The following is a 25,272-nucleotide window of genomic DNA, read 5'->3' as shown; positions in this document are numbered from 1 at the left end:
AAAATGAGCTGGGACTTCCCTGGTGGCGCAGCAGTTAAAAATCTGCCTGCCAATGCAGGGGACATGGGTCCGAGCCCTGGTCCGGGAAGATCCCACATGCCATGGAACAACTAAGCCTATGTGCCACAACTGCTGAGCCTGCGCTCTAGAGCCCAGAAGCCACAACTACTGAGCCCACGTGCCGCAACTACTGAAGCCCGAGCACCTAGAGCTCATGCTCCGCAACAAGAGAAGCCACCGCAATGAGAAGCCCATGCACCGCAAGGAAGAGTAGCCTCCGCTCGCTGCAACTAGAGAAAGCCTGCACGCAGCAACGAAGACCCAACACAGCCAAAAATAAATAAATAAATTTACTTAAAAAAAAAAAAGAGCTATCAAACCATAAAGACATGGAGGAGGCTTATAATGCATATTACTAAGTGAAATATGCCAATCTGAAAGGCTGCATCACATATGGATTCCATCTATGACATTCTAGGAAAAGCAATGGAGACAGTAAAACGTTCAGTGGTTTCCAGGTGTCGGGGGTGGGAGGAGGTAGGGAGGGATAAATAGGCAGTTGCAGAGTATTTTGAGGGCAGTGAAAATACTCTTTACACCATAATGATACGTGTCATTATACATTTGTAATGAAAGTGTGACACCAAGAGTGTGACACCAAGAGTGAACCACGAACTTGGACTTTGGGTGGTAATGATGTGTCAATGTAGGCTCATCCGTTGTAATGAATGTACCGCCCTGGTGGGGGATGTTGATGATGGGGGAGGCTACATATGTGTGGGGCAAAGGGCCTTTGGGAATTCTCTGTAACTTCCCCTCAATTTTGCTATGAACCCGAAACTGCACTAAAAGTCTGAATTAAGAAAAAATTTTTTTTAATTTTTAATTTTCATTTTATATTTCTCTTAAGGCATTATCTGTCGTGCTTATTCACTCTTTTGGTCCTCCCAGTTTAATCTTCATTTCTGAAATAATTGTTTAAATTTTATCTCTAAGTCTTTCCTGAGATGTCACATCATTTCTGAGTTTTCTACTTATGATTTATGCTGTTCTTTCCTGTCTTGTATAATTTTCTTAATGTCTTGCAGTGCATTTTGAAATTGTAAATTAATTTTTATCTGTTTTGTGAGAACATCTTTCCAGAATGCTTTCATTATCTGTAAGGATGTTATTCTATTCCTAATTCTCTTTTTTTTCTTATAGTAACTTTATATGGGACTTGATTCTTTTCTGTTGTGTATTTTTATGTGAAATTAGTTTTCCTAAACTATGAGAATGAAGCAGGTTAAATTTTAAAATGCTCCAACTTCACAGAGCTCCCTCTTCTGTTGTTTTTGTGAAGTGTTTAAAAAAAAAAAAAAAAAAGAAGTATGACATCTTGCTTTCTGAGATTTCCTGGCCGCCCTTCCCTTCCTTTGAACTGGACCATTCTCTTGTCCCTACCCTGCTCCGTTGTGATTCCATTCCCAGCAATTTCTCCTCAATGTAGGGCCCTGTACTAGAAAGCTGTTCTGGCAGGTCAATTTTGAGAGTTCAAGGAGCCCGCCCCTTTATTCTCTTGTATTGCAAGCTCTTTGCACTTTACCAGGTGTTTGAGCAGGCAAAACGCCTTCACCTTCAGCTGCTGTCCTCAACTTGGCCCACTGAGTTTCCTAATGAGTACCAGTTGGCTAGCTAGGATTCTCCCATTCTCCAGTCCAGTCAAAAGCTGCACTGTTTCTTCCTTTTGTTTCCCACACGGATGTGCTTATCATGCGAGTCTTGTGGTTCTTGGTATTTTGTCCCCAACTGCTCACATTCTGGGATTCCTGGTATCTTGTTACCTAGTTTTGTTGTAAATGTCGTCTATGAAATTTTGACTTCGCTTATCTAATTGCTCTGTACGTTTATACGTGGGATTATGTGAGTAGTATGCTACTGCCATCATTCCCACCATCTTCCCAGGATCATCACCATCTTTTAATTCAAGCTAATTTTTTGCTTTATCCTTCCTCTTGATTCCTTCCTTTAGCCTGTCACAGGAAGAACTTGGCCTCAGTTTGTAGAGTCCCTGTACTAGAGTGAGTGTGTGTGTGTGTGTGTGTGTGTGTGTGTGAGTGTGTTGAGGTGAGATGTACGGGCACAGGGTCATGAGTGAGCAGAGGTTGCTAATTGGGGGCAGATGTGCAAAAAGTTAAAGACATAGTCCCTGCCCTTAGGCGTTTATAACCTAAGAGTCCAACACATATCTGCTTAGTGAAGCGCAAGTACAGCTACCCAGTTTTCAATCACAGCTCTTACTAGCTTGCCATGCCAACTGGGGTAAGGCAACTTCTCGGGACTTTAGTTCCTCCCTTTGTAAAACACAGAGCCTATCACTGCCCTGTCCAATTGTGTAGGTGTGGGGAAGAAATGAAATAATGGGAGCCTATGTAATCTGGTCACCAGTGGCCTGCATCCTGGGTTGGGGGAGGGCCGCAACTCTGTGATGTTCTCCATCTTTGTCTCTGCTCCGCAATGCCTCAGACAGTGCTTGACACATTCTGAGTACTCAGTATTTGCACCTTGAAAAAAAGTACTAACAGCCCTATTATGTGATAATTAATTTAAAGAGCTCCTTGGCCTCATCAGTGATGACAAGAGTTAATCAACCCTTGTTTGGGGCTGGAGAGGCTAGCCTCAAAAAAGACCCTTCACATGGAAGCAATGGCCTTCACTCCGAAAGTCAACCGTCAGAAGACAGGGAAGAGCTGAGTTTTTAAAATGCGTGTTTTATTATTCAGCCTTCAGCAGAAATGTCACCTTTCTAAAGCAAGCTGTTATCATGCGCTCACCGTGCCAAACAGGCGCCTCTGAGGAGCAGGATTTTATCTCAACATTTCTCGTGATTTGTGTTTCTCTTTCAAGGAGCTCCATGCCTTAAGGCACCTGAAACACTAACAGCACAAGAAGGTGAGGTTACAGGAGGTGCAGACTCCAACAACATGAAACGGGGATTTTTGCAAAACAGGTCCAGGATCAGCATCAAAGCCCTAGTCTGCAGTCACCCTGCCCAATAATTCATGTCCTCTCCGCGCAGTTCATTGTTTTCTGGTGGGCTCCTTGGTTGAAACCATATTCTCAAAGAAACTCCGTTTTGTGACAGGGCCCCCATTAGCGGGCTCAGCCACAATGACAGGCCTAGAAGCAGCCAGCACAACTGCCGGCAACGCTTGCCAAGAAGCCAGATGCTGCCACACACTGGCATCTGGGTCCTGGAATCGCAACCACGCTCTCAGTCTGGCTAGGGACTCTGACCCCAGCTACGGAAGGAGACAAAGGAAGGGAAGAAAGAGACGGAGCAAGGGGAGGGAGGGCAGGCTGGGGAAGAGTCTCCTGGTAATTTCCCTACCATGGGTTTAGAGCTTCCACAACAAAAGACTCGTTGGAAGGCTGCTACCAACGCTGCCATGGGCGGGAGAGGTAGCGATGGGGAGCATTCTAAACCCAGCGAGCTCTTCTGGCACCTGGGGAATGGGGGTGGCTGATTCTAAAGGAGACAGCTGCAGCGGGCAGCCACCGCTCTCCCCTCGGCTCCCTCACGCCACGACAGCCCACAGCGGAAATAAGCTGCCGGACAGGGCTTCAGTCTGCAGCAGAGGGATAGAGAGTGGCAACGTCAGGAGGGCTGTCGCTTTCTGCTTTCTGAGTGCCAAGGCTGACCAGCGTCAGAAAGGCCAAAGAAATGGCCAGGGCGAGATCCAGACTGGCAATCTTCAGGGGATCCTTACAGTCAAGAAAGGTGTGATGGGGGTGTTTTGATCACAGGAACAAGGTGCAGGCAAAAAGAAGCCCTTTGCCTTGAAGTGGCCTTTGATGCTAGGGTAATACGAGCCTGAGTGAACTTTCAGGTCCTGCTGGAGTCACGTTAGGTGGAGGTATGACCCGGAGGGGTGAGTTGAATGAGGAAAGTTTAGGGTTTGAAGTGAGAGGTGAGAGAATAAAAAGCAGGCAGCAGATCTTCTTTCTCAAAATACCAAATTCTATCCAGCACCCCCTTTACCCACATCACGCTTGTCGGGAGTTGCTCAGGGCCTTACACTTGAAACACAGGTTAGAGGAGCAAGCGAATGAGAGAGTGACGACACGGTGGGAAGAGTCGGGCCTCTGCGGCCATAAGACTCGGGGAAACAGCCCCAGAGGACGCTTACCAGCAGGAGGGCTGCTTCTCTCAGGGGCACAGAGGCTTTTTTCTGTTCACCAGATACTGTATTCCCTAACCAGAATCGTGTGGTGTGCCTCTGCTCATAATCAGCGGGGAGAAGCAGGTGTTGGGGGAACCTCTGTCTACCAGTGAAAAGACTTGTGCAAAGCACGTCCTATCAATGGCGGCTTAAGAAATAGTGTCATTTTGGGGGATAGGGAGGGTGGGAGGGAGACGCAAGAGGGAGGAGATATGGGGATGTATGTATACGTATAGCTGATTCACTTTGTTATACAGCAGAAACTAACACACCATTGTAAAGCAATTATACTCCAATAAAGATGTTAAAATAAAATAGATAACCAAAAAAAGAAAGAAATAGTGTCATTTTTAAGAAGGATAGCACATTACTATTGAGGCTGAGTCCAGACATAGCAAGAACACAGAGACACATGAAGCCACTGCCAACACTGAAACCCCACCTACTGAAAACATGAAATTATCTAAACATCTTGCACATGCTCATGAGAGGTCAATATATATTTGGTCAAAATATACTTTATTAATCATCTCATCTAATAACCTTGGTACCTTATAAACAAAAGAGCCTTAATTTAAAGTGAAAAATAGGAAAAGAGTGGGTCACCCACATTTCCCCCCCGCCAACACACACACACACACAAAGCCTTCAGGGAACATTTCATACATTTTACTTGACTCCTGTGAAGCTTGGTGCCCATTTTCAACAGGCCAAACCAAGTCTACCGAGAAAGCATCCCAAACTAAGTCCCTCAGTTCTAAAGAGAACACTGAGCAGCTCTGCTACCCTTCAGAATGAGATGAGAACATTCTGGCATCTTTCTCAAACTTGGTTTAGATTCTTTACATTCAGATTTTGAACAACGCAGGGACTAAATACTAAATTTCCACTGTGGCTCTGCTTAAGAATGAGCAAACAACCCAGCAGTATACAACAAGTAATGAAAAGAATTATGACTATAATGCTTATTCTACTTCTAAATGGATGAGTCATTTGAATCTAGTAACTATGACAGAAGTGGCTGAGTCTCTTTGGGGGGACAGAATCACTCCCCACTATGTATGCCTCCCTTTGCCCCCTCCTCTGATGTTTTCTTTATCCAACTGGCTATTCCCCTTGCCTTTTCCCTTCCTCCTTGTTGTCCTCATTATCTATCTTCTCTTGTCATCTGTTCCCATTTATGCAAAAACTGCTTGGGCCAGCCTTCTGGGAAATACGCTAAGTGTTGGGAAATGTCTTCAAACTCAAAACACACACCACAGGATGTTTATGTTCATACAAAGCAGAGGCAATAAACTGACGTTAAACTAAGACAGTGGTTCTCAAACTTGATCATGCATCAGAATCACCTGGAAGGGCTTGCTAAATAAAACAGATTGCTGTGCCAGCCCCCAGAATTCTGATTCAGTAGATTTGGAATAGAGTTCAAGAATATGCTTTTCTAACAAGTTCCCAGGTGATGCTAATGTTGATGGTTTGGGAACCCCTTTTTTTTCACTTCCCTAAAACTTTTTTTGGGGAGAGTAATTTCAAACTTAAAGTCACAAGAAAAGTAAAAATCGCTGTATTTCCTTGACCCAGATTGGAATCATTTTTTTTAAGGCCCACTAAGCTAAGCTACAGGTAGTCAGAGGGGAGAGCAATCACCTGACAGGACGCAATGCCTTCTAAGAGCAAGAGCAGAACACCAGCCAAATAGAAAGCAAAGCCAACTGTTTAAAAGGTGGGAAGAAGTGGCACAAAATGATGAAAGAAAGTGAGATGGGACCCAGGGGTTTTAAGCTCAGAATAGTAAACACCGTTATCAACCAACGCGGGAAACGTGTAGAAGCTCTCCTGGTTTGTCTCTCTGGTGATTCCTTGGAGGTGATTTTACAAACAACAAATCGGTATCTCCTAGTATAAACTGGCTTCATGAAAAAAGGAAAGCAATTATCTGATAGGGAAACTCTACACCTGAGAGACATGGATGAGAGGACGGTATTTTACCCCTCTTTTGTATTCTATCTCCTCAACTTAGGACTTTATCTCTTGCCTGAATTTCTGCAGTGACTCCTAACTGATCTCTCTGCCTCTTATCACTTTCTCTCCAATATTATTCTCCATTCTAACCCTAAAGTTACCTTTTTAACAGCAGGCTGCAGTAATGTCATCTCTCTAAAGTCCCCTACAACTTAGAGAACGAAGTCCAAATGTCCACGTGGCATTTAATCTGGCCCCAACCCACCCTTCAAATTCATATGCCTATGCACCAGTCCAAACACAATACGCCCAGCTTTACGTTTTTCCAGCGCCATGCCTTTGTATACAACTGTTTTTTGTTCCACTGGAAACTTTCCTTCTTCCCAAACAAAATCTGGAAAAAAGAAAAGCCCTTATGTTTAAAAATACCATTCAGAGGTCAAGGTTTTGTTCCAATACAGGAAGCCTTCCTGCAGTTCCTCGGATCTCTCCTCTGTATGCTCACCGTACTCTATTTGTACCCTGCAACACAACATTCTGCCCTACTTATTATTTATGCTTTATTTCCCGAGTTTTATAAGATCCTTGAAGACAGGTACCATGTCTTTTGTTCAGTGACCAGAGAAACCCATAGGAGGCAGGGTGGGTAGATGAAGAGGCGATGAAGAGAGGAAGACGGAGAAGAATGAGAAAAGAGTAGGAGAGCACAGGGAGGGGACATGTTCAGTTTTATAGTTTTCTTAGGCATTTAGAATGTTTTTGCTGAAGACAGATCCTTCAAATATCTAACACATTTTCTTTCCAGAACAACCCAGACTGAACAGTTGTATAGATTTTTTGTTTTGCCAGCACTACACCACCTTTTCTTCTTATTTTCTATCTATGTCACAACTGAGTCAATTTCATGTCTGTCTCCCATATGATAAGGGCAACATCACACTGCAGTCATTATTTGGGCACTGAAACAGGCTCAAATCCCTTTACATTTGTCAAATCCCCTTTGACATTTGCCTCTTTGGGTGGGGCTGGTCAAACTCCTGCCTTGTGGATTAGCTTTAGGAGGAATTTGATCAACATTCCCAGAAGAGTTACCTTTTTGATATGAAAATTTTTTGAGACTTACAAAAGCAGGATGCCAGCATCTCTAAGTGTGACTAAAAGCTGGTTCATTTGCCATTCTTCCTTACCCCATTCAATAAGAGGTTTTCCTGCCCAAAGGAATGAAAGCAGCTCTTCGTAGACACTCACCAGCTGTCTTCTGCAAGAAAGCAGAGCTAGAACCAACTCTGGATAAGCGTGTCACTTAATTCTTTCCAAAAAGTTAGTTCAGCATCTTTTTTCCTGGGATAGGAGGAACAGTTTCAGTTTCTGCCTAACTCTTGCTAGGGGAAGAACAAAGAATAGCACTTTAAATCTAGCTCAAAAAAACACGCTCTCTATTGCTCCAGATACCTGGGCCAACACGCCTGACAAGTATCCTGCTTCACTTTCCTAGAGTAACACTCACTTTCTCTCTTACACCTCCACACATTTTCTCTGCCGCTATTTCTCCCTGAGATAGATCCCTGGATCAAGGGAAGAAGTCATGTGATAGGGACAAAAAATACAATGCTATGCCATCTGACTACATATCACCACTATTGTAAATCTTCCTAAAAAAGGAAACTTGTTCTCCGGTTTCCTATTTACTGTCCTTGAGAGAATAAGTGATGCCGAGTCACAAAAACCTGTAGTACTTTGCTTCCCATTTCCCTACGGCTACTAAGTTTACAACTTTACTTAGAAATAGCTGACTTCACAGCTTTTGCCATTTAGTAACCCTTCAACATGAGGACTTGATATGAAATCCTTAAAATGAGCTGAGTAGACATCAAATACTTAAAAGTCCAAATTACCTAGACTGGTAGAGGTTAATGTTCTACATTAAATAGGAACAGAAAGTATCAATTTTGTACTCTGATTATGCCTGCCCAATAATTGAGTCAAATAAACACATAAAATATGATAGATGAGGGCAATGGGGGTAGGAAAACCACCACGGTTGTTGAGAAAGGTCTAAGAAGTGAATAAATGTAGGTGTGTCCTACCCTCCTTTCACCTCTGTGTACTTCTATCTGGACTTTCAACTCTCCTTTTCCAGCGTAGAGCTGACTGAGAAATAGTCTTTTAATATTTCAATCTATTTTAAATTTTTATAGCCACATAACCACTAAGGGCTATGCTACTGAGTGGGTAAATGGCAGTAACCCAAGTATCTGGGATTACTAAAAAAAACAATTATAAGAAAACAGTTAAGTACCAATTTAAGATTTTCATTAACCTTGTATTTTTACAATGTTGGTTTATCAAATTAGTTCACTCTGAAAAAGAGAAAGGCCACCGTATACTTGGGAAGCTTAGAACTCAACTACCTTTTCATTCTATAGGTGAGGGAACAGGTCTAGAATATTGTTATTTGATTAAAGTTAAAAGAAAAGGCCAGTTAGTTACAGAGACAGGACCAGATAACACTGGTATAGTGTTTTATATAGTTTTATAGTTTTAAAAGACTAAGACTTTCTATTATATTCCACAATCCTCAGAGAAAGAACTTGAAATACGAGGCTTCATTCATTACCCAGAGCATTTAGAAATACCAAAGGTTAAATCAACTACTCTAAGAAGAAAGATAATGCATCTTATGCCTTGGCCTTTGCTATAAAGTAATCCCTAAGTGAGTCCAGTAAAGATGCTAGAAAGGGCCCCCTGAGAGGCAAAGAATCTTTCAGTGCTATAGTCAGATTTCTCTCTATTTAGAGTCATAAATTATGAACAAGTGAATTCAACTAAGGCATACTATGTGTAGGGTCCTAACATAATGTTACTGGTCATAGCATGAATATTATTTATAGATTTTAAATTCTTCATTAAATGCACTATATAAAAGCCAAACTCAATCTTGGTTCACAATGACTCTGAAATAAGATAGGGTAGGAAAAGCCTGAGCATCAAAACACAACAGGAAATATAGCTGTTTAAAAAGGTTTAAAAGGCAAGTTTAAGTATGTTAACAGGAGGTCAGTTATTACAACAAGTAAGTCGAAAGGATATATGTTCCAAAAAAGTATTAATCATATCATAGTTAAAACAAACCGCTAGAATCACGGCATTCTTTTTTACTCTTAGGGAGCTTAACTTACCCTTCTGTGAAACAGAAATGGTAGATTTTCATGCCTTGCCTGAAGATAGGTGGCATTACACCAAGTTATTGGCGACCCACTGGTAAAGCTCTCCTATAGAGAACATAGTAACATAACAGTCAAGGACACTGGTACTTTCATATAAAAGTATAAAATCAAAAGAGAGCAAGGACTCAAACAGATGTTTGAACATCAACGTTCTTAAGGACATTGTTTACGACAGCCAAAAGGTAGAAATGCCCAAATGTCCATTGACTGATGAATGGCTAAACAAAATGTGATATACACATACCATGGAATATTATTCAGCCTTAAAAAGGAATGAAATTCTGATATAGGCTACAGTATGGGTGAACCTTGAAAACGTTATACCAAATAAAATAAGCCAGACATAAAAGAACAGATATTATATGATTCCACTTCTGTGAGAGACCAAGAAGAGTCAAATTCATACAGAAAGTAGAATAGTGGTTACTAGGGGCTAGGGGGAGGAAGAATGGGAAGTTATTGTTTAATGGGTAAAGAGTTTCAGTTTGGGATGATTAAAAAGTTCTGAAATGCATAGTGGTAATGGTTGGGAAAAATGTGAATATACTTAATGCCACTGAATTGTATACTTAAAAGTGGTTAAAATGGTAAATTTTATGTTATGTAAATTTTACTACAATAAAAAAATCAGATGAGAAAAAAATAAAAACAAGTTTAAAAAATCAAATGAGAAATACTAAGTGGTAAGTTCTTCTCTGATTTTGATATTTCTAATATACATCATCAAGTAAAAACAGACTAGGGGCTTCCCTGGTGGTGCAGTGGTTGAGAGTCCACCTGCCAATGCAGGAGACATAGGTTCGAGCCCTGGTCCAGGAAGATCCCACATGCCGTGGAGCAACTGGGCCCGTGCGCCACAACTACTGAGCCTGCGCTCTCAACTAGAGAAAGCCCACGTGCAGCAACGAAGACCCAGTGCAGCCAAAAATAAATAAATAAATAAATAAATTTTAAAAAAGAAAAAGCTTTTCAAAAAAAAAAAAAGCAAACACAGACTTGGGTCCATCACCCCAAAGCTATTTATCCTGTGTGTTTATTACTAATATAATTCATGTCCACCATGATTATGAATGATGTATTTACATTAAGCACAATTCCAAACACAGAGAGAGAGAGAGAGAGAGAGAGAGAGAGAGAGAGAAACTGAAGCAGTGGAATTCTGTCAACACACTAACACAGCAACCATCTGTTAACACTGCCCTTTGAATCCAAGGGACCCAAATCATGTGGTAGGGCTGGGAGCTTCACCTTAGCTGTGAAGTCCTACTTTCATGTCATAGGGCACTTCTGGAAGGAAGCTCTGTAATGGCCAGCTCTAACTACTTACAGATTTCCTACTAGTCCTACACAGGAAGTCATTCTTGTGTCTCACCTGCATGAGTTCCTGTTATGAGGCCAGGGGGCTGGTGAGTTGAAATCCAGTTCCAGGGAGTGATGTCATCTTGACTGAGCTATGATCCTGCTGACCTGCTCCCCATCCCAGTGTTGTTGCAGCACTTCAGCTGGGGTTCAGGTTATAAGGGGACCAAAAAGGAAAATGGGGGAGTAGGATAATAGAAAAAGCAAAAATGCTTGCACATTTCCTTTGTGCCACTAAAGCATTTTCTGCTTCCATTTAATTTGATGGGCAGACCTGGCCAATGGCAGCTGGAAGCTGTACAGATGCTCTTGGAGTAGGGATAGGCTCTCACACAGATCTCAAAAATACAAAGAATTAAAACATACAGAAAACTTTCATTATGTTGTGGCTCCTAACTTGAAAATGGTGACTTATTCTTTCTTCTTTGGATAAAGTTTAAAAAGCAGACATTAACTTACAAATTTTGTAAATTGTTGTAAACAATGCATGACTACAGGAGCTATCTTAGCAACAGAAAGAAATAACGAATACAAGTGTTGGGAGATGTATAAATACTCATGTTCTTTCTATACAACGTCAAGTAGATTAGGAGGTCAAATCTGGAAATCCTGTCAATACATAATAAAAGAGGATTGCCATTCAATCCCATTTAGATGAGATCCTTTGGTTCTTAGGATACTAAGCCAAAAAACTAAAATGAAGTCAAGCATAATAAGAAGCAGAAATTGCTAACATTCCAAAATGAAAGGAAGAGAGGCCTTTGAAAAAAAGAAAAAAAATCTTAAGCAATTAAATGAAAGAGAGATTTAAATTTTTACCACGTTTATTTTACATGATTCTTTAGTTCTTATTAAGTTGATACAATTTAGGGAAATAAATACTCCCTTCCCTTTTTTGTTGCATATGTATTAATAGGGGTAGGAAGAACAGAATATGACAGAATAGACAAAGGGTGTAGAAAGTGAAAAAATAAAGATGAAGAGAGAGAGAGAGAGAGAGAGAGAGAGTGTTCATATGAACCCTTCTGTTAGTAGTATCAACCAACAAAGTACAAAGTTGACAACATGAAGTGTTTTCTTCTCACGTGGACTTCAGAAAGAATGACTATGGGACCATATTCGACATACATTAATTATATAGCATCGTGGTTCAGTTTTCCTATCAGACATGATGTGTATATTCTTTTTTTCTCACTTTTTAAGCTCCATAGATGACATTATTCATGAAGCACTTTTAGTATATTATTCAGCAAATATTAATTTGATCATATTAAACCAATCTTGGTTAGCGGAAAGCACTGTCAGCTGCCATGTAAAGGTCCTCCTTTCAAGTAACACTTCATTCTACACTTGGAGCTTCATATCAGAGGAAGGTCTTGAAGGGCATTCCTCTTTTAGTTGAGTTTACAACTCACCTGCAACACTAAATGCAGATAAAATAAAGATCACACCTCAGTTAAAGGTTTGTACATAACAGCCCCTTGCAAATGTAGCCAATATCTTGTCCAGACAGTAACTGTAAAGGAATTGTTCTCTCTCAGGCTTTTTCTTTCTCCATTTCCTCTAAAGATCTTCATCCCAATGCTTGGTGCCCCATAACTGAGTGTAAGGCAGAGCTACCTCTGTGCTGGAGACGCCTGTCATAGAGAAGATCAGAACGTGTGCAGAGAACCCTGCATTATGTTCATCTCATTAGTTCTGCCCAATCCACAGGGGTAAAAAATGGATGAGATTTGATATCTTCAACACCAGCAACTCCAGCACCAAGACGCTCCACAGGGTTGAACTGTAAGAGCTAAAAAAGAAGGATTTAGTGAATAGTGGGAATCCAACTAAAGAATCAAAGGAAAAGAAAAATATATGAAAGGAAAGAACTTCTAAATTCAACCCCAGTAACAAATGGACTTGACTGACAGCCAACTGACTATATTTCCTTGAAAGGGAATTATGTCTATGATACCACTCTAGCTGTGGGGTGGTGGGGAACATATCTGAATTTATGACTTTTCAACTGATTTGAAATATGACCTTGAGTAACTCACTTTGTTTCTCATCCTCATATAGTACAATAGGATAGTTACACCTATCAATTTCCTACTCCAAAAGTACAATTATGACATTAATTAGATATTGCACCAAATTCTGAGAGATCCAGTTACTCCTTTCATGATGAGAAAGTTTGGGAGGCACAATAAGTCTTTCAACCCCTAGTGAATTATATATGCACCGGGTCTAAACTTTACCTAAGGTCTGAATAAGCCAATTCATATTCCAGAATTGCTTTCTTTGAAATAGCTGACTCACATGGAACAATTTGATACAATGAGTGAAACGTGTTTCGACTTCTTCACTAATAGGAATCAGGTATAAAATAAGTTAATAAATGTTACACGCAATAGGATTGTTAAGTGTGGGAAAATAAAAGTAGTCATATACAATTATAGACGACCCTGGGCATACTGAAAGAATGTGTCTTAAGACATTCATGCATCCCCAAATTTTTGTTTTAACAGCTTTACTGAGGGATAATTTATACAGCATAAAATTTATCTGTTGTAATTGTACAACTTAATGATTCTTAGTAAATTTAAAGAGTTGTGCAACTTTCACCACAATCCAGTTTTAGAACACTTTCATCACCCTAAAAAGTTTCCTCATCCTGTCTGCAGTTAATCCGCATTTCCGTCTCCAGCCCTAGGCAACCACTGATTTGTTTCCTATCTCTATAAACTTGCCCTTTCTGGATATTTCGTATAAATGAAATCATAAAAATATGTTGTCTTTTGCAGCTGCCTTCTTTCACTTAGCATAATGTTTTTGAGATTCATCCGTGTTGTAGCACGTATCAACAGTCTGTTCCTTTTTACTTCTGAACAGCATTCCACTATTTGGATATAACACATTTTGTTAATATATTCACCAGTTAATGGACATATGGACTTTCCAGGTTATGGCTATAATTAATAGTATATATGACTTCCTGCTGACACATATTTTCATTTCTCTTAAGGACATTCCTAGGAGTGGGACTGGTGGGTCTTGTCTTAAGTTTATGTTTAGCTTTTCAAGAAACTACCAAACTTTTCTAAAGTATCTGTACCATTTTATGTTCCCGCCAGCAATGCATGAGAGTTCCAGTTTCTCTACACCCTCATCGATAATTGATACTATCTTTTTCATTACAGCCCTTCTAGTGGGTATTAGTGGTATCTTATTATGGTTTTAATTTATATTCCCTAATGACTAATGATGGTGAGCATCTTTTCATATCCTTCTTAGCCATTTATATAGCCTCCTTGGTGAACCTTTGCCCATTTTTATACTGAGCTGTCTGCTTACTGCGTTAAAAGGTTCTTTACACATTCTGAAAACAAATCTTTTATCAGTTGCATGATGTGCATATATTTTGTCCCAGTCTGTGGCTTGTCTTTTCATTCTTTTACTGGTATCTTTTGAAATGCAAAAGTTTTTAATTTTAATGAAGCCCACTTTACCATTTTTTTTTCTTTTATGGATCATGTTTTGGTGTCATATCTAATAATTCTTTTCCTAACCCAAGGTCATGAAGATTTTCTCCAATTTTTTTCCTACGATTTTACAGTTTTAGCTCCCACATACAGGTTTATGAGCTATTTTGAGTTAATTTTTGCATATGATATGAATTAAGGGTCTTAGTTCATTTTGGTTTTAGCATGTGAATATTTGATTTTCCCAGCACCATTTGTTGAAAAGATTATTTTTTCATCATCGAATTATCTTGGCACCTTTACTGAAAATCAATTGACCATAAATGTAACAGTTTATTTCTGAACTCTCAATTCCATTCCATTGATCTATATTGCCTATCTTTGCTCTAATACCACAATAATTAAGTAGTTACTGTGGCTTTATACTGACTGGAAATTGGGAGTGTAAGTACTCCTTCTTTGTTCTCTTTCAAAATTGTTTTGGATACTCTAGGTCCCTTGCCTTTTCATATTCATTTTGAAGTCAGCTAAAGGTTTCCCAATTTTGCTGATCTTTTCAAAGAACCAACTTGTGATTTAATTTTTCTCTTATTTTTCTCTTCTATCCAATGAAGATTTTCTCTTTCATTGATTTCTGCTTGCTTTCTTTCTTCTGCTTGCTTTGGACTTACTTTGCTTTTCACAGTTTCTTTTTCTACCTTCCTCAGTTACAAGGTGAGATTTTTATGTGAGACCATTCTTTTGCTATACAGATGTCTAAAGCCATAAATTTTCCCCAAGAACTGATGTAGCTGCATCCTATAAATTTTGATATATCATGTGTTTGTTTTCATTCCATTAAAAACAATTTCTGGCTTCTCTTGGCATTTCTTCTTTGACTCAGGTTATTTAGAAGTGTGTCGTTTAATATCCAAATATCTGGTATGGATTCACCAGATCTCTTTCTGTTGATGATTTCTAATAAAAAGTTGCCATGGTCAGAGTATGCTGTATAATTTCAATCCTTTTAAATACTGAAAGTTGTTTTATGGCATAGCGAATGATCTATCATGGGGAATGTTCCATGTGCATGTGATAAGACTGTATTCTGCAATCATTGTTCTATATATGTCAGAGTTGTTTGATAATGTTGTTCAAGTCTTCTCTATATCCTTGCTGATTTTCTATTAATTATCAAGAATGGGGTATTGAAGCCTCCATTTATTATTATTGGATTATCTATTATTTCCTTCAATTCAATCAGACTTTGCTTCATATGTTTTGAAGCTGTTATTAGAGCATATACATTTATAATTGTTATATCTTTCTATGTATTGATCCTCTCATCATTATAAAACATCTTAGTCCCTGGTAATTCTCTTGTCTCCACATCTATTTTCTCTGATATTTAATAAAACCACTTCACCTCTCTTATGGTCACTGTTTGCATGGTTTATCTTTTCCCACCCTTTTTCTTTCAACCTATTTGTGTTTTTAATTGAAGTGTGTCTATTGCACACAGATAGTTGGAACTCTTTTTTATCCAGTGAACAATCTTTGCCTTTTGTTTGGCATGTTTAGACATTCACACTGAATGTAATTATTGACATGGTGGGTTTACGTTTGCTAATTTGCTACTTGTTTTCTACGTCTACTGTCTTTTTTCATTCCCCTTTACTGCCTTCTTCTGTGTCAAATACTTCTTACTGTACTATTTCAGTTCCTCTATTAATTTTCCTTTACTATTTTTTTTTAGTGGTTGCTGTCAAGATTATGCTTCTTAATTTATCACAGTCTACTTCAGATTAATTCCAGTGACATGCAGAAATTTTGCTCCACTATAGTTCCATTCCTTCTGTCCTCCTTTGTCTTCTACTGTCATTAAATACTATATGTTACATCTATATACATTATAAACCTACAAGCACAGTGTTACAAGTATTGCTTTGTACAGCCTTATGTCTTTTGAAAGAAGTTGAGCAGAGAAATGAGAAAAAACATATTTAGTGTTTTCTATTAACTCATATTTATCATTCCAGCACTTTTCATTTCCTCCTATGAATTTGAGTCACTATCTGGTAACTTTTAGCCGAAGGACTTCTTGTATTATTTCTTGTAAGACAGGTCTGCTAACGATGAATTCTCTGTCTTTACTTGGAAATTTCTTAATTTCATTTTCATTTTTGAAGGATAATTTTGCTGGATATAGAATTCTTGGCTGACAGTTACTTCCTTTCAACACTTTAAATATGTCATTCCACTGTCTTCTGTCTTCCATTGTTTTTGATGAGAAGTCAGACATCAATGTTCCCTTGGATACAATGAGTTGTTTTTCTTTGGCTCCTTTCAAAATTTTCCTCTTTGTTTTTGTCTTTCAACAATTGGACTACAATATCTCTATGTGGATCTCTTTGTATTCTTCCACATAAGGTCCACTAAGCTTCTTGGATGCATTTCAATGTTCTTCATCAAATTTAGGATGTTTTCAGACATTGTTTCTTAAACATTTTTTGCTGCCCCTTTCCCTATGTCCTCTTTTTGGAACTCGCATTATATTGGTATATTTAATATCATCTTACAGGTCTCTTTATCCCTGTTCATTTTTCTTCAAATTTTTTAATCTGTTTTTCAGATTGAATAATTTACTATCATGTTGAGACGCTCCAGTGAATTTTTTTTCCCCTACTTAATTCTTCACTTCAATTATTGTAATTTTCAACTTGAGAATTTCTATTTGGTTCTTTTTTTCCTTTTAATGTAATTTCTATCTCCTTATTGAGAATCTCTATTTGTTGATTCAGTATTGTTTTATTTTCCTTTAATTCTTTATACATGATTTCCTTTAATTCTTTGAACATATTTATAATAACTGCTTTGAAGTCTTTATTAAATCCAAAAATCTGGGGACACTCAGAGTAATTTCTATTGACTGTTTTTTTCCCTGCCTGTGGGTCATACTATCTTGTTTCTGTGGATATCTTACAATATTTTGCTGAAAATGAGACATTTTAGATAATATATTTTAGTGATTCTGGAGTCTTATTTTTTTCTCAAGAAGACTGTTATCAATTGTTGTTGGTTGGTTTATTCTTTGTTTGATAACTTGTTCAGCTAGATCTGTAAATCTGCTTCCCCCACCCCACTGTAACAAGCAGAGGTTGATATCTCTGCTCATTTTTTTTTCTTTTTTAAGAAAAAAGTTTTAAGTTTTCCTTTTTTAAGCTTGGTTTCCTAAGGGTCACCACTGTGTCTGCATAGCTTAGTGGTCAACCAGTGACTGAAAAGGGGTTGCATTCAAATACCTTAGCTACTGAAGCTTCCATCCTATGCCAATGGGCAGGAGAACATATTCAAAATTTAGGCCACTTTCAAGTCTGTCCTGGTTTTTACTTTCCACTGAGATCTTTCCCTGCACATGCATACAGCCTCAGTGCTGGTCTTCATGGCCTACGCCAACCTGGGAGAACCTTCACACCTGACCAAGCAGGGAAGAGAGAATGCAAGTAGCCCCAGGCAAGAATGCCACAGAGTCCCACAATTCTTTCCCAAAGTTCAGCTATTTTTCAAGCATAAGTACTTTCCAGATTGTTGCATCCCTTTGATCAATTTCCAGAGCACAAAGATGGTTATTTTTGCCAATTCTGTCCAACTTTATAATTTCTTTTTTTGAGAAGAGAAGTTTCCATATTTCTCATATGGCTATAGCCATTCAAATTTGAGAATATTCCTATAGCATATAATTTTTTCCACAGAATTTAGTCAACTGCAACTGAAATATTTGGATGATTACATTAATGGTTCTATACCTATAGGAAATCCCACTATTCAAATCAAACCTAAACTTTTATTTCTTCTTTTTCCTTTATTTCTATTTTTCTACTATTCACTAATAATTAATTATTTATATAAAAGCATCAGTTGATTTCCTATTATGTGCCAATCCACTACTTTTTAGACCTCTTCAACCTGTATCACCAGCAGTTGCCTCACTCTCATGTTAGCAGCCCTATACTATAATCCAACTATATGCTTCATCAAATTATAAATTACTACATGTCGTGAGCTTTCAATGCTGCCCTATCAATAATAATAATACAAAACATTTATGTGACACTTACTGTGTGCCAGGCATTATTCTAATTGCTTAACATAGGTTAATTCATTGAACTCACAACAACTCTATGAATAGCTACTATAAATATCTCTGTTTTATAGATGAGAGAACAGAGACTCAGAGAAATTAAATAACTTGTTTAAGATCATATAGGTAGTAGGTAGCAAGGATATGATCTGAATTCAGGTACTCAGTCTCCAGAATCCCCGCTCTTAATCACAACATTACACTGCTTTATGAGTGCGTGATCTGCAAATGCCAAGAATCTATTACTTCACTTTGATATCACCAAATCCACAAGGGGAATGAAGCATATACTTCAAAAGACTGTACTCACAGTCTTTTCACTTGAAATTACTGTATCTAGCATTCAAAATGACTACTTTTTATCAAAGTGAACTGCTCAAAGAATTTTTATATTAGAAGTTGCTAAACTGTGTTAAGAGAAAAGCTGCTACTATAAAACAAACAGCATAAGCACATCCTAAACATATCAAATCCATTTTCAAAATCAGACAAGTCACGCCCACTGACTGAAATGTGGAAGGCATTAAACATTTGAATACAAATCTAAAATATCAAACATTGGTAAGAATTAACTATAACTATAGCATGTTTTTTAATATTTCAGGAAACATATAAACATATAAGTTCTTTCTTTCTTGTTAAAATTGGCTTTCCCACCCCCATTCTTTCCAAAACATGACCTCATTATGAAATTCCAATAAAAGTTCATATTTTGACTTTTACTAAAGTCAATTTACCTTAGTTCATGGACTCTTCTATAATTTTGCAAGTGTAAATCTATAGGCAAAAGTATAATTGTTTACCCATGACTGTCTTGCTTATCCTGCCATTTTAAATACTCTCCCAGGCCTTCTGAGAGATCACACAAAGATTCTATTGCTAAAAGAATGTGTCAGCCAGTGGCAAAACCAAGACAGTCACTGCCAACCTCCTTTTTCCTAAAGAATAGGCAATAAAGCTGAGCATTGGAGGCACAGAAATTTGTTTTGAAGGTCTTTTTCTCATATAATATCTTTCAACTGACAAAGCGATTATGTCACAAAGAACTAAATGTACACTGTGAAGTACAAACATCCATGCTCTGAGGATCTGTAAAATGTTAATATCTTTTTTTAAAACTGCATTTAAAATGTAACTATGTTTACTTTAGCACCATTCACTTGGACTGAGATGACTAAACCATGGGTACAGGGAATTATGAAATCTAGGAAGAAAGCAAGGAGCTGAAAAGACCAAAGAGGGGAAAATCTCCTCAAAGTGGAATAATTCTTTCCACATAAATCATTTTGTGATTTTTTAAAATAACCTTTATGAACCATGAGGTAGTGGAAGAGGAAAGTCAAAATGACAAATTGCTAATCATGCCAAGAGACCCCTTTTCCCTTTCCTGATGATGTTTCCTCAACATGAGTGGTAGTTTCCTTAGGCAGGCCAATGACAGAATGCTGCTTTAACTATATAAGCTATACATATCTGTATTTGGGAACTTAACATATCTTAAGCTCAGACTCCTTTACAACATAAATTCTGATAGACAGGAGCAACAGACCTTTATTAATTAATGTGGGGAATTCTATTCTCAATATTATATAATAACGACTACTTCTTTAAGAAAGAGAAACAAAAAATAGCAGTTGCTAGCCTTCCTTAAATTAATAGCCAAAAAAATACTTTGAATTTACCTTGCTGTGCCACAACAAAGAATATGAAATCAAACGAGGAGTTGTCCTTTTTGCCCATTAGAATGAAATGTTTTATGTGTCTTTGCATTACCTCTTAATCCTTTTACAAAGTGCTCAGGGTACTCTCATCTCACTATTTCCAACCTGATTATGTTTCTTTAGACTTTACATACTCTGGGCAAATTAATCTTCCTGAAGCACGACTCTGAGCCTTTCACTCTTGTGCACAAAAACTCCAAATCTCAATTTTTTACTGAGTTAAATACTATCATTCTCCCCTGGTGTTCATGATAAGAGAGCCCCAACTTCTCTTTCCATTCTCATCTACTTACTATTACTCATCCTTATATTCATCCTTGTACTCTAGATAAACCAAACTTTTGATTTCCCAAATTGAGTCTTTCTGACTCCTTCCTTGCCTTTGTCCAAGCTTTTCATTCCACCCAGTTATTCCCCCACATCCAACCTTGCAATGCCAAAATTCTGGCTAAGGCTCTGCAAAAATAACACTTTAACAAAAACTTTCCTAATACCACCATTGCATCAATTATCACACCTCTTTATCCTGACTCGCCAAAGTATTTTTTAAACCTCTCTGATAGCCTTTATTAAATCCATCTGTGATATAATTATTTGTGAATCTCAAGTTTGTAGCTTATGACACTATGCCTTACATATATTCGTTGAATGGAACAAAAATCACTGCTCAAGAGAATACTAGGTAATACTCTTCTTAATATATTCTCCCCTCCCCTTTTCTCTTTCTTTTTTTTTCACAAATTTTGTTTTCCCTGATTTAAAAAATAATTCATGTTTCATTAAACAAAAATTTTAGTTCTTCATCTTTTTCAAATAACTTTTCCCTTGATATTTTCCCAAAAGCACAGGGGATCACAGTCCTGACAATTCTTGCTGATTTGCTGTGAGCCTATCACACCTCAATGCTAACAACCCTCAGTGTACTCATCAAAACTTGCTCTTCAAAGCTAGATGAGCATTTTACACATGGCGAATCAATTTAAGGAGCTCACTAGAGTTCCAAGCCTACCTCTGGGATACTGAACTTTAATTATCAATAGTCTCTTTCTTCAAAGCCACCAGAAATACACCAACTGACACCAATATTCAAGTTCCATGAATGGATCTACAAGTGATCTAACTTGGCAAGATTTTCTACCACTTCTCTCCTAAGTAGCCCATTCCTATGTTTATAAATATAGCCATTCACCATATACTGTCTCGAGACTAGCTCTAAGGAATAAACTCTTTGAAAAGTTAAAAAAAAGAAAAGAAAAGAAAAGAAAAGAAAATAGCCATTCACATATGGTTACAAAATGTAATAGAGCAGCTCCAGACCAGCTAAAAGCAATACTTAAATCTCACACCTACACAGATATATGGAATTGACTAAACATTAGCCTGGATTTAAAATAAATAAATAAATAAATAAATAATACCAACAAGCTTTACCTATTCTCTCCGACATCACCAATACTCAGATAATAGTAGAAGCCTAAAGATATACAGTACTAGTTCTGAATTTGTAATTAGTAAAGGGTCCTTCTTGTCCAAAACTAATTTCTTTAAGGTTTTGGAGCCGTGGGCTCTGCTAATTTGCATGGTTGATATACTTGGCCAATAGGTCAATTAAATTACCTGTTGAATGAGTGAGCGAGCCTCTTCAGAGACACATTCTGGCATGTTCAAAGTAGTGTGAGTATTTATTCCTGCTGGATGGCACTCAACCAGAGTCTGAAACAATCAATCAGGTACACTTCTTATCCCAAACAACATCATATTCTGTTCCATCACAGGGTTTATGGACTGTAAATACAGAAAGCTCAACAACCACCTTAACTGGAGGTGCAGTAATCACCACAGTACCCTCTAAGCAGTTTAGGACAAGGGCTATGAGCCCACAGAACTCTAACTGAAATACAGGCAGTCATCAAAATCACATCATAAGCTTAGGCCACTCACCTTTTCCCTTAGTTATGAAGAGAGTGCCTCATAATAGAAAAACTTCCATTATACCCAAAAACGAAAATGGGATTTGATATCTCAAATTTTTTAATGTTCTTAAAAACCTTCAAAGTTGAAAATTTGTTAATAATAATGCTTTATGTATGTATAGCACTTTATGGTTTAAATGTATGTATAGGTGACTTGTATATTCCACAACCATGTTAGGCGCTCAGTATTAACTACATATTTAAGGTAGATGACTACTTACAAAGGTATGACTGTTCATTTCCTCTGCTTTCATCCCAGGAGGCAAACTGCACAATACTCTATTAAAATCTATTAACTATTAATCTCAAATATCTTACTTAAAAGTTATTGATCAGAGAGTATAAATTCTCTCTGATCAATAACTCTCTGTTAAGCCAGAATGGACAGGAAAAATTCTAGTATTGAGAAAAAAGATAATACTACCTTTAATATCTACATTAATTTTCTAAAATGATAATTCCCTCCTGGTTTCAGACAGGTATTTAAAACATACAGAGAATTTAAATCCTTACATAGACCTTACAGATTTAACTCTGTTAAAACTGACTCACAGAAAAAGAAGAGAAAGAATGTGTAGTCTTATATCTCGTTATGGACTAACAGTGTGACATAACAGAATTTTACCATCAATTTATTCAGTGTAATAGAAGTCAACTTTTTAAAAAATCTGGAATCTTGATAAACATGCATTTTTCTGCCCATCCCCCTTTTTGGTATCAAGGTTTTCTTACTTAGTACCTGACCTAAAAACTAAAGGCAAAGGCTAAATATTCTCAATTTGAAATCAAGGTAGCATCTGGATAAACTTAATAAACCTCCAGGTCACTGCTTACCTTGCCAGTGAGAAGCTCAAAGAGGACAGCACCCAAACTCCACCAATCACAGGCTTCAGTTTCTTCCGTGATTGCTCCAACCTCTAAACACACCAAGAAAGGTTGATATTAAAATTCCAAAGGTCAATTAAACTCTCAAAATTAACATGTATTAGCAAGGTGACCTTTTTAATGCTGAGAGAGCACATACTAAATACTACTGGGTTTTCAAAATTCCTGAAAGTTACTTATCCTTTTGGTCACCTACTGTGGTTGCATTTTTTTATGCAGTCATATATTAAACTGAGACATTTGTTCTTTAGTTGATAGAGGGACACCTTCAAGATGCTATACTTAAAAGTTACATGAATCTACTAGATCAGCATTTTGCTTAATTTTTCAAATTTGAGAATGTACAGCCAACCCTATCTCAGGGGTCATTTTTTGTTTTAGAAATAAAGACTCTAGGTTTCAGAAAGAACTTCAAAAATTATCTAAACCAGTATTAATTATCCTTTGAGTTACAGACTAGAAACCAGAGAGGTGAAATGCCTTGTCCAATGTCATATAGTAAATCAGAAGCAGAACTAGGACCTATAGTATGATCCCTCTCCTAAACAATCAATTGTTTTCAACTAAAGAAGGAGGATGTGAAATGCAAATTTACCCATTTTACTATTCGGAAGTACAGATAGATATGGTGTTTTAAGCCACAACTGAAACTACTGGCTAAGATGAGGGCTTTTAGAATATCTCCAAATTACAGTTTTATCTGTGTTATCCCTATCTCTCACCAGCACAAGTTCCTGAAATGTAATATGAGTTTTCAGGTGTCATCCTTCAGTTTTCTTCACAAATCAGCAATAACTCCTCATTTCACCGTTTTTGAGGCTTTTAGCTCTTAATTCATGTTTGATGTCTTCTTGTCCTTTCCTAATGACATTCAATTAGTCACTAAGCCTGAATATATCTGCCCTTTCATTTCCATTAAACTGACAAAACACGCTTATTATTTGTCTACAGGTAGCCCAAAACTCACAACAATCATGTTGAAAAGGTTTTAAGTAGTTAGGTTGGAACGTGGACAATAATAAGTGGAAGTGGTGCTCAGGCGCCCCAGCCTTTTAACCAATACTTAGTGAATCTACTGTGTTGGAGAACGAAAAAAACTCGTAACACAGCTCGAGTTTTAAGTCTTGAAGCAAAGGTCATATGGATCAGAAAAAGAAAAAAAGAGCCACTCCACTCTTACTCCACTTCAGCAACCTCCTTCCTTATCCCTGCACCTACCGTATTCTGGGTTTCACAAGGCCTATGTACAGCTATACCCTTCACACCAGCTCCTACCCATCTTTCCTCTCCTTATCGCGCTACCTGCCAAATCACAACCTCCATTCTCTAACTTAGCTGTTCTCAGCTAGGTGGTAAAAAGAAAACATAGATATTTAACTAACTCATATTATTGTGTGAATGACCAAAAGTCTTCTAATCCTCTGAGAGCCATCTGCATTCATAAAATAGCAGCTTGTTTGAAAAACTGAGAACTATCTTACTATCTAACAATAGAGGTTTAATTATACATGTTTTGACACATGAATTCAATGAAATATTACTACATAAGCATTTTAAATGATGTATTCACGCAAGGTTTAGGTATGTAAGTAAATGTCTGGATATATTAAATTTAAAAATAACTATAAAGCTATAAAACAATAGAATCCTAATTTTAAAAATACATATATTTTTAAAAGACTGGTGAGAAAATGTAACAAAATGTTTTAGTGCTTCGCCTCTGGGATGGTGAGATTTTTATTTTCATTCTTATACTTATTAACCTACACGAATATCTAAGTGGTACAATTTTAAATGTATAGCAAGATGGCATGAAAACATTCAGGCTTGTTGGAGCAGGAAAGATGAAGCTATATAGGCCAGTCCTCCCTAAGAGTCTGTTTGCCTATAGTTTCCTCTACAACTTTACACTTGATCTTAGCCAAAAGGCCACGAAGCGATCCTCTACAACTTTAATGTATCGTATATTAGAGACAGCATTGCACTAGGAATCAGAAGTCCTGGGTTAAGAGCCTTGAGGAATTCACTTGATCTCATCCATAACATGAGGGTGAGATCTGAGGACCTCTAGGTTAAATTTAGCTCTATAATCTACGATTCTGATACTTAAGGATTCCCTACAACAGTGATTTTCTTGAAGGACAATTCCTTGGGGGCTGTCATTCAAAGTACTTATGTTACCCCTACCAGATTCAAATACACTGCCCCCAACCCCATTCCCAAGCTCCCCACAGAAAGCCACCATCACCTTTGGAAGTGTGCTCCAGAAACTTTAAAAAGGATGTGTGTTCTTAGAAACTTCAGAAAAGTAGAAGAAATTTACCATAGCCCTGTCATCAAATATAACCTTTTGCAC

General features: G+C 37.7%; 1 protein-coding gene across 7 annotated transcripts in view; it reads right to left on the bottom strand.

Moving 5' to 3' along the window:
• The window catches only part of RPS6KC1 (ribosomal protein S6 kinase C1), a 229,085-nt gene that overhangs the window by 8,753 nt on the left and 195,060 nt on the right, over positions 1-25,272 (bottom strand). For 6 of the 7 annotated variants that reach the window (XM_082471433.1, XM_082471439.1, XM_082471435.1 and 3 more), the window contains 3 exons: positions 22,866-22,948; positions 21,676-21,771; positions 11,557-12,545 (listed from right to left, as the gene is read on the bottom strand). In XM_082471433.1, coding sequence (XP_082327559.1) covers positions 12,435-12,545; positions 21,676-21,771; positions 22,866-22,948 — 290 coding nt within the window. In that variant the 3' untranslated portion in view covers positions 11,557-12,434. Of the gene's footprint in view, positions 1-11,556; positions 12,546-21,675; positions 21,772-22,865; positions 22,949-25,272 lie in introns of those variants that run through there. The other variant, XM_082471434.1, reaches the window with a different exon arrangement.

Source organism: Balaenoptera physalus (assembly GCF_965194825.1).
Source record: "Balaenoptera physalus genome assembly, chromosome: 1".
NCBI lineage: Eukaryota > Metazoa > Chordata > Mammalia > Artiodactyla > Balaenopteridae > Balaenoptera > Balaenoptera physalus.
This window is presented reverse-complemented; position numbering and strand designations above follow the sequence as displayed.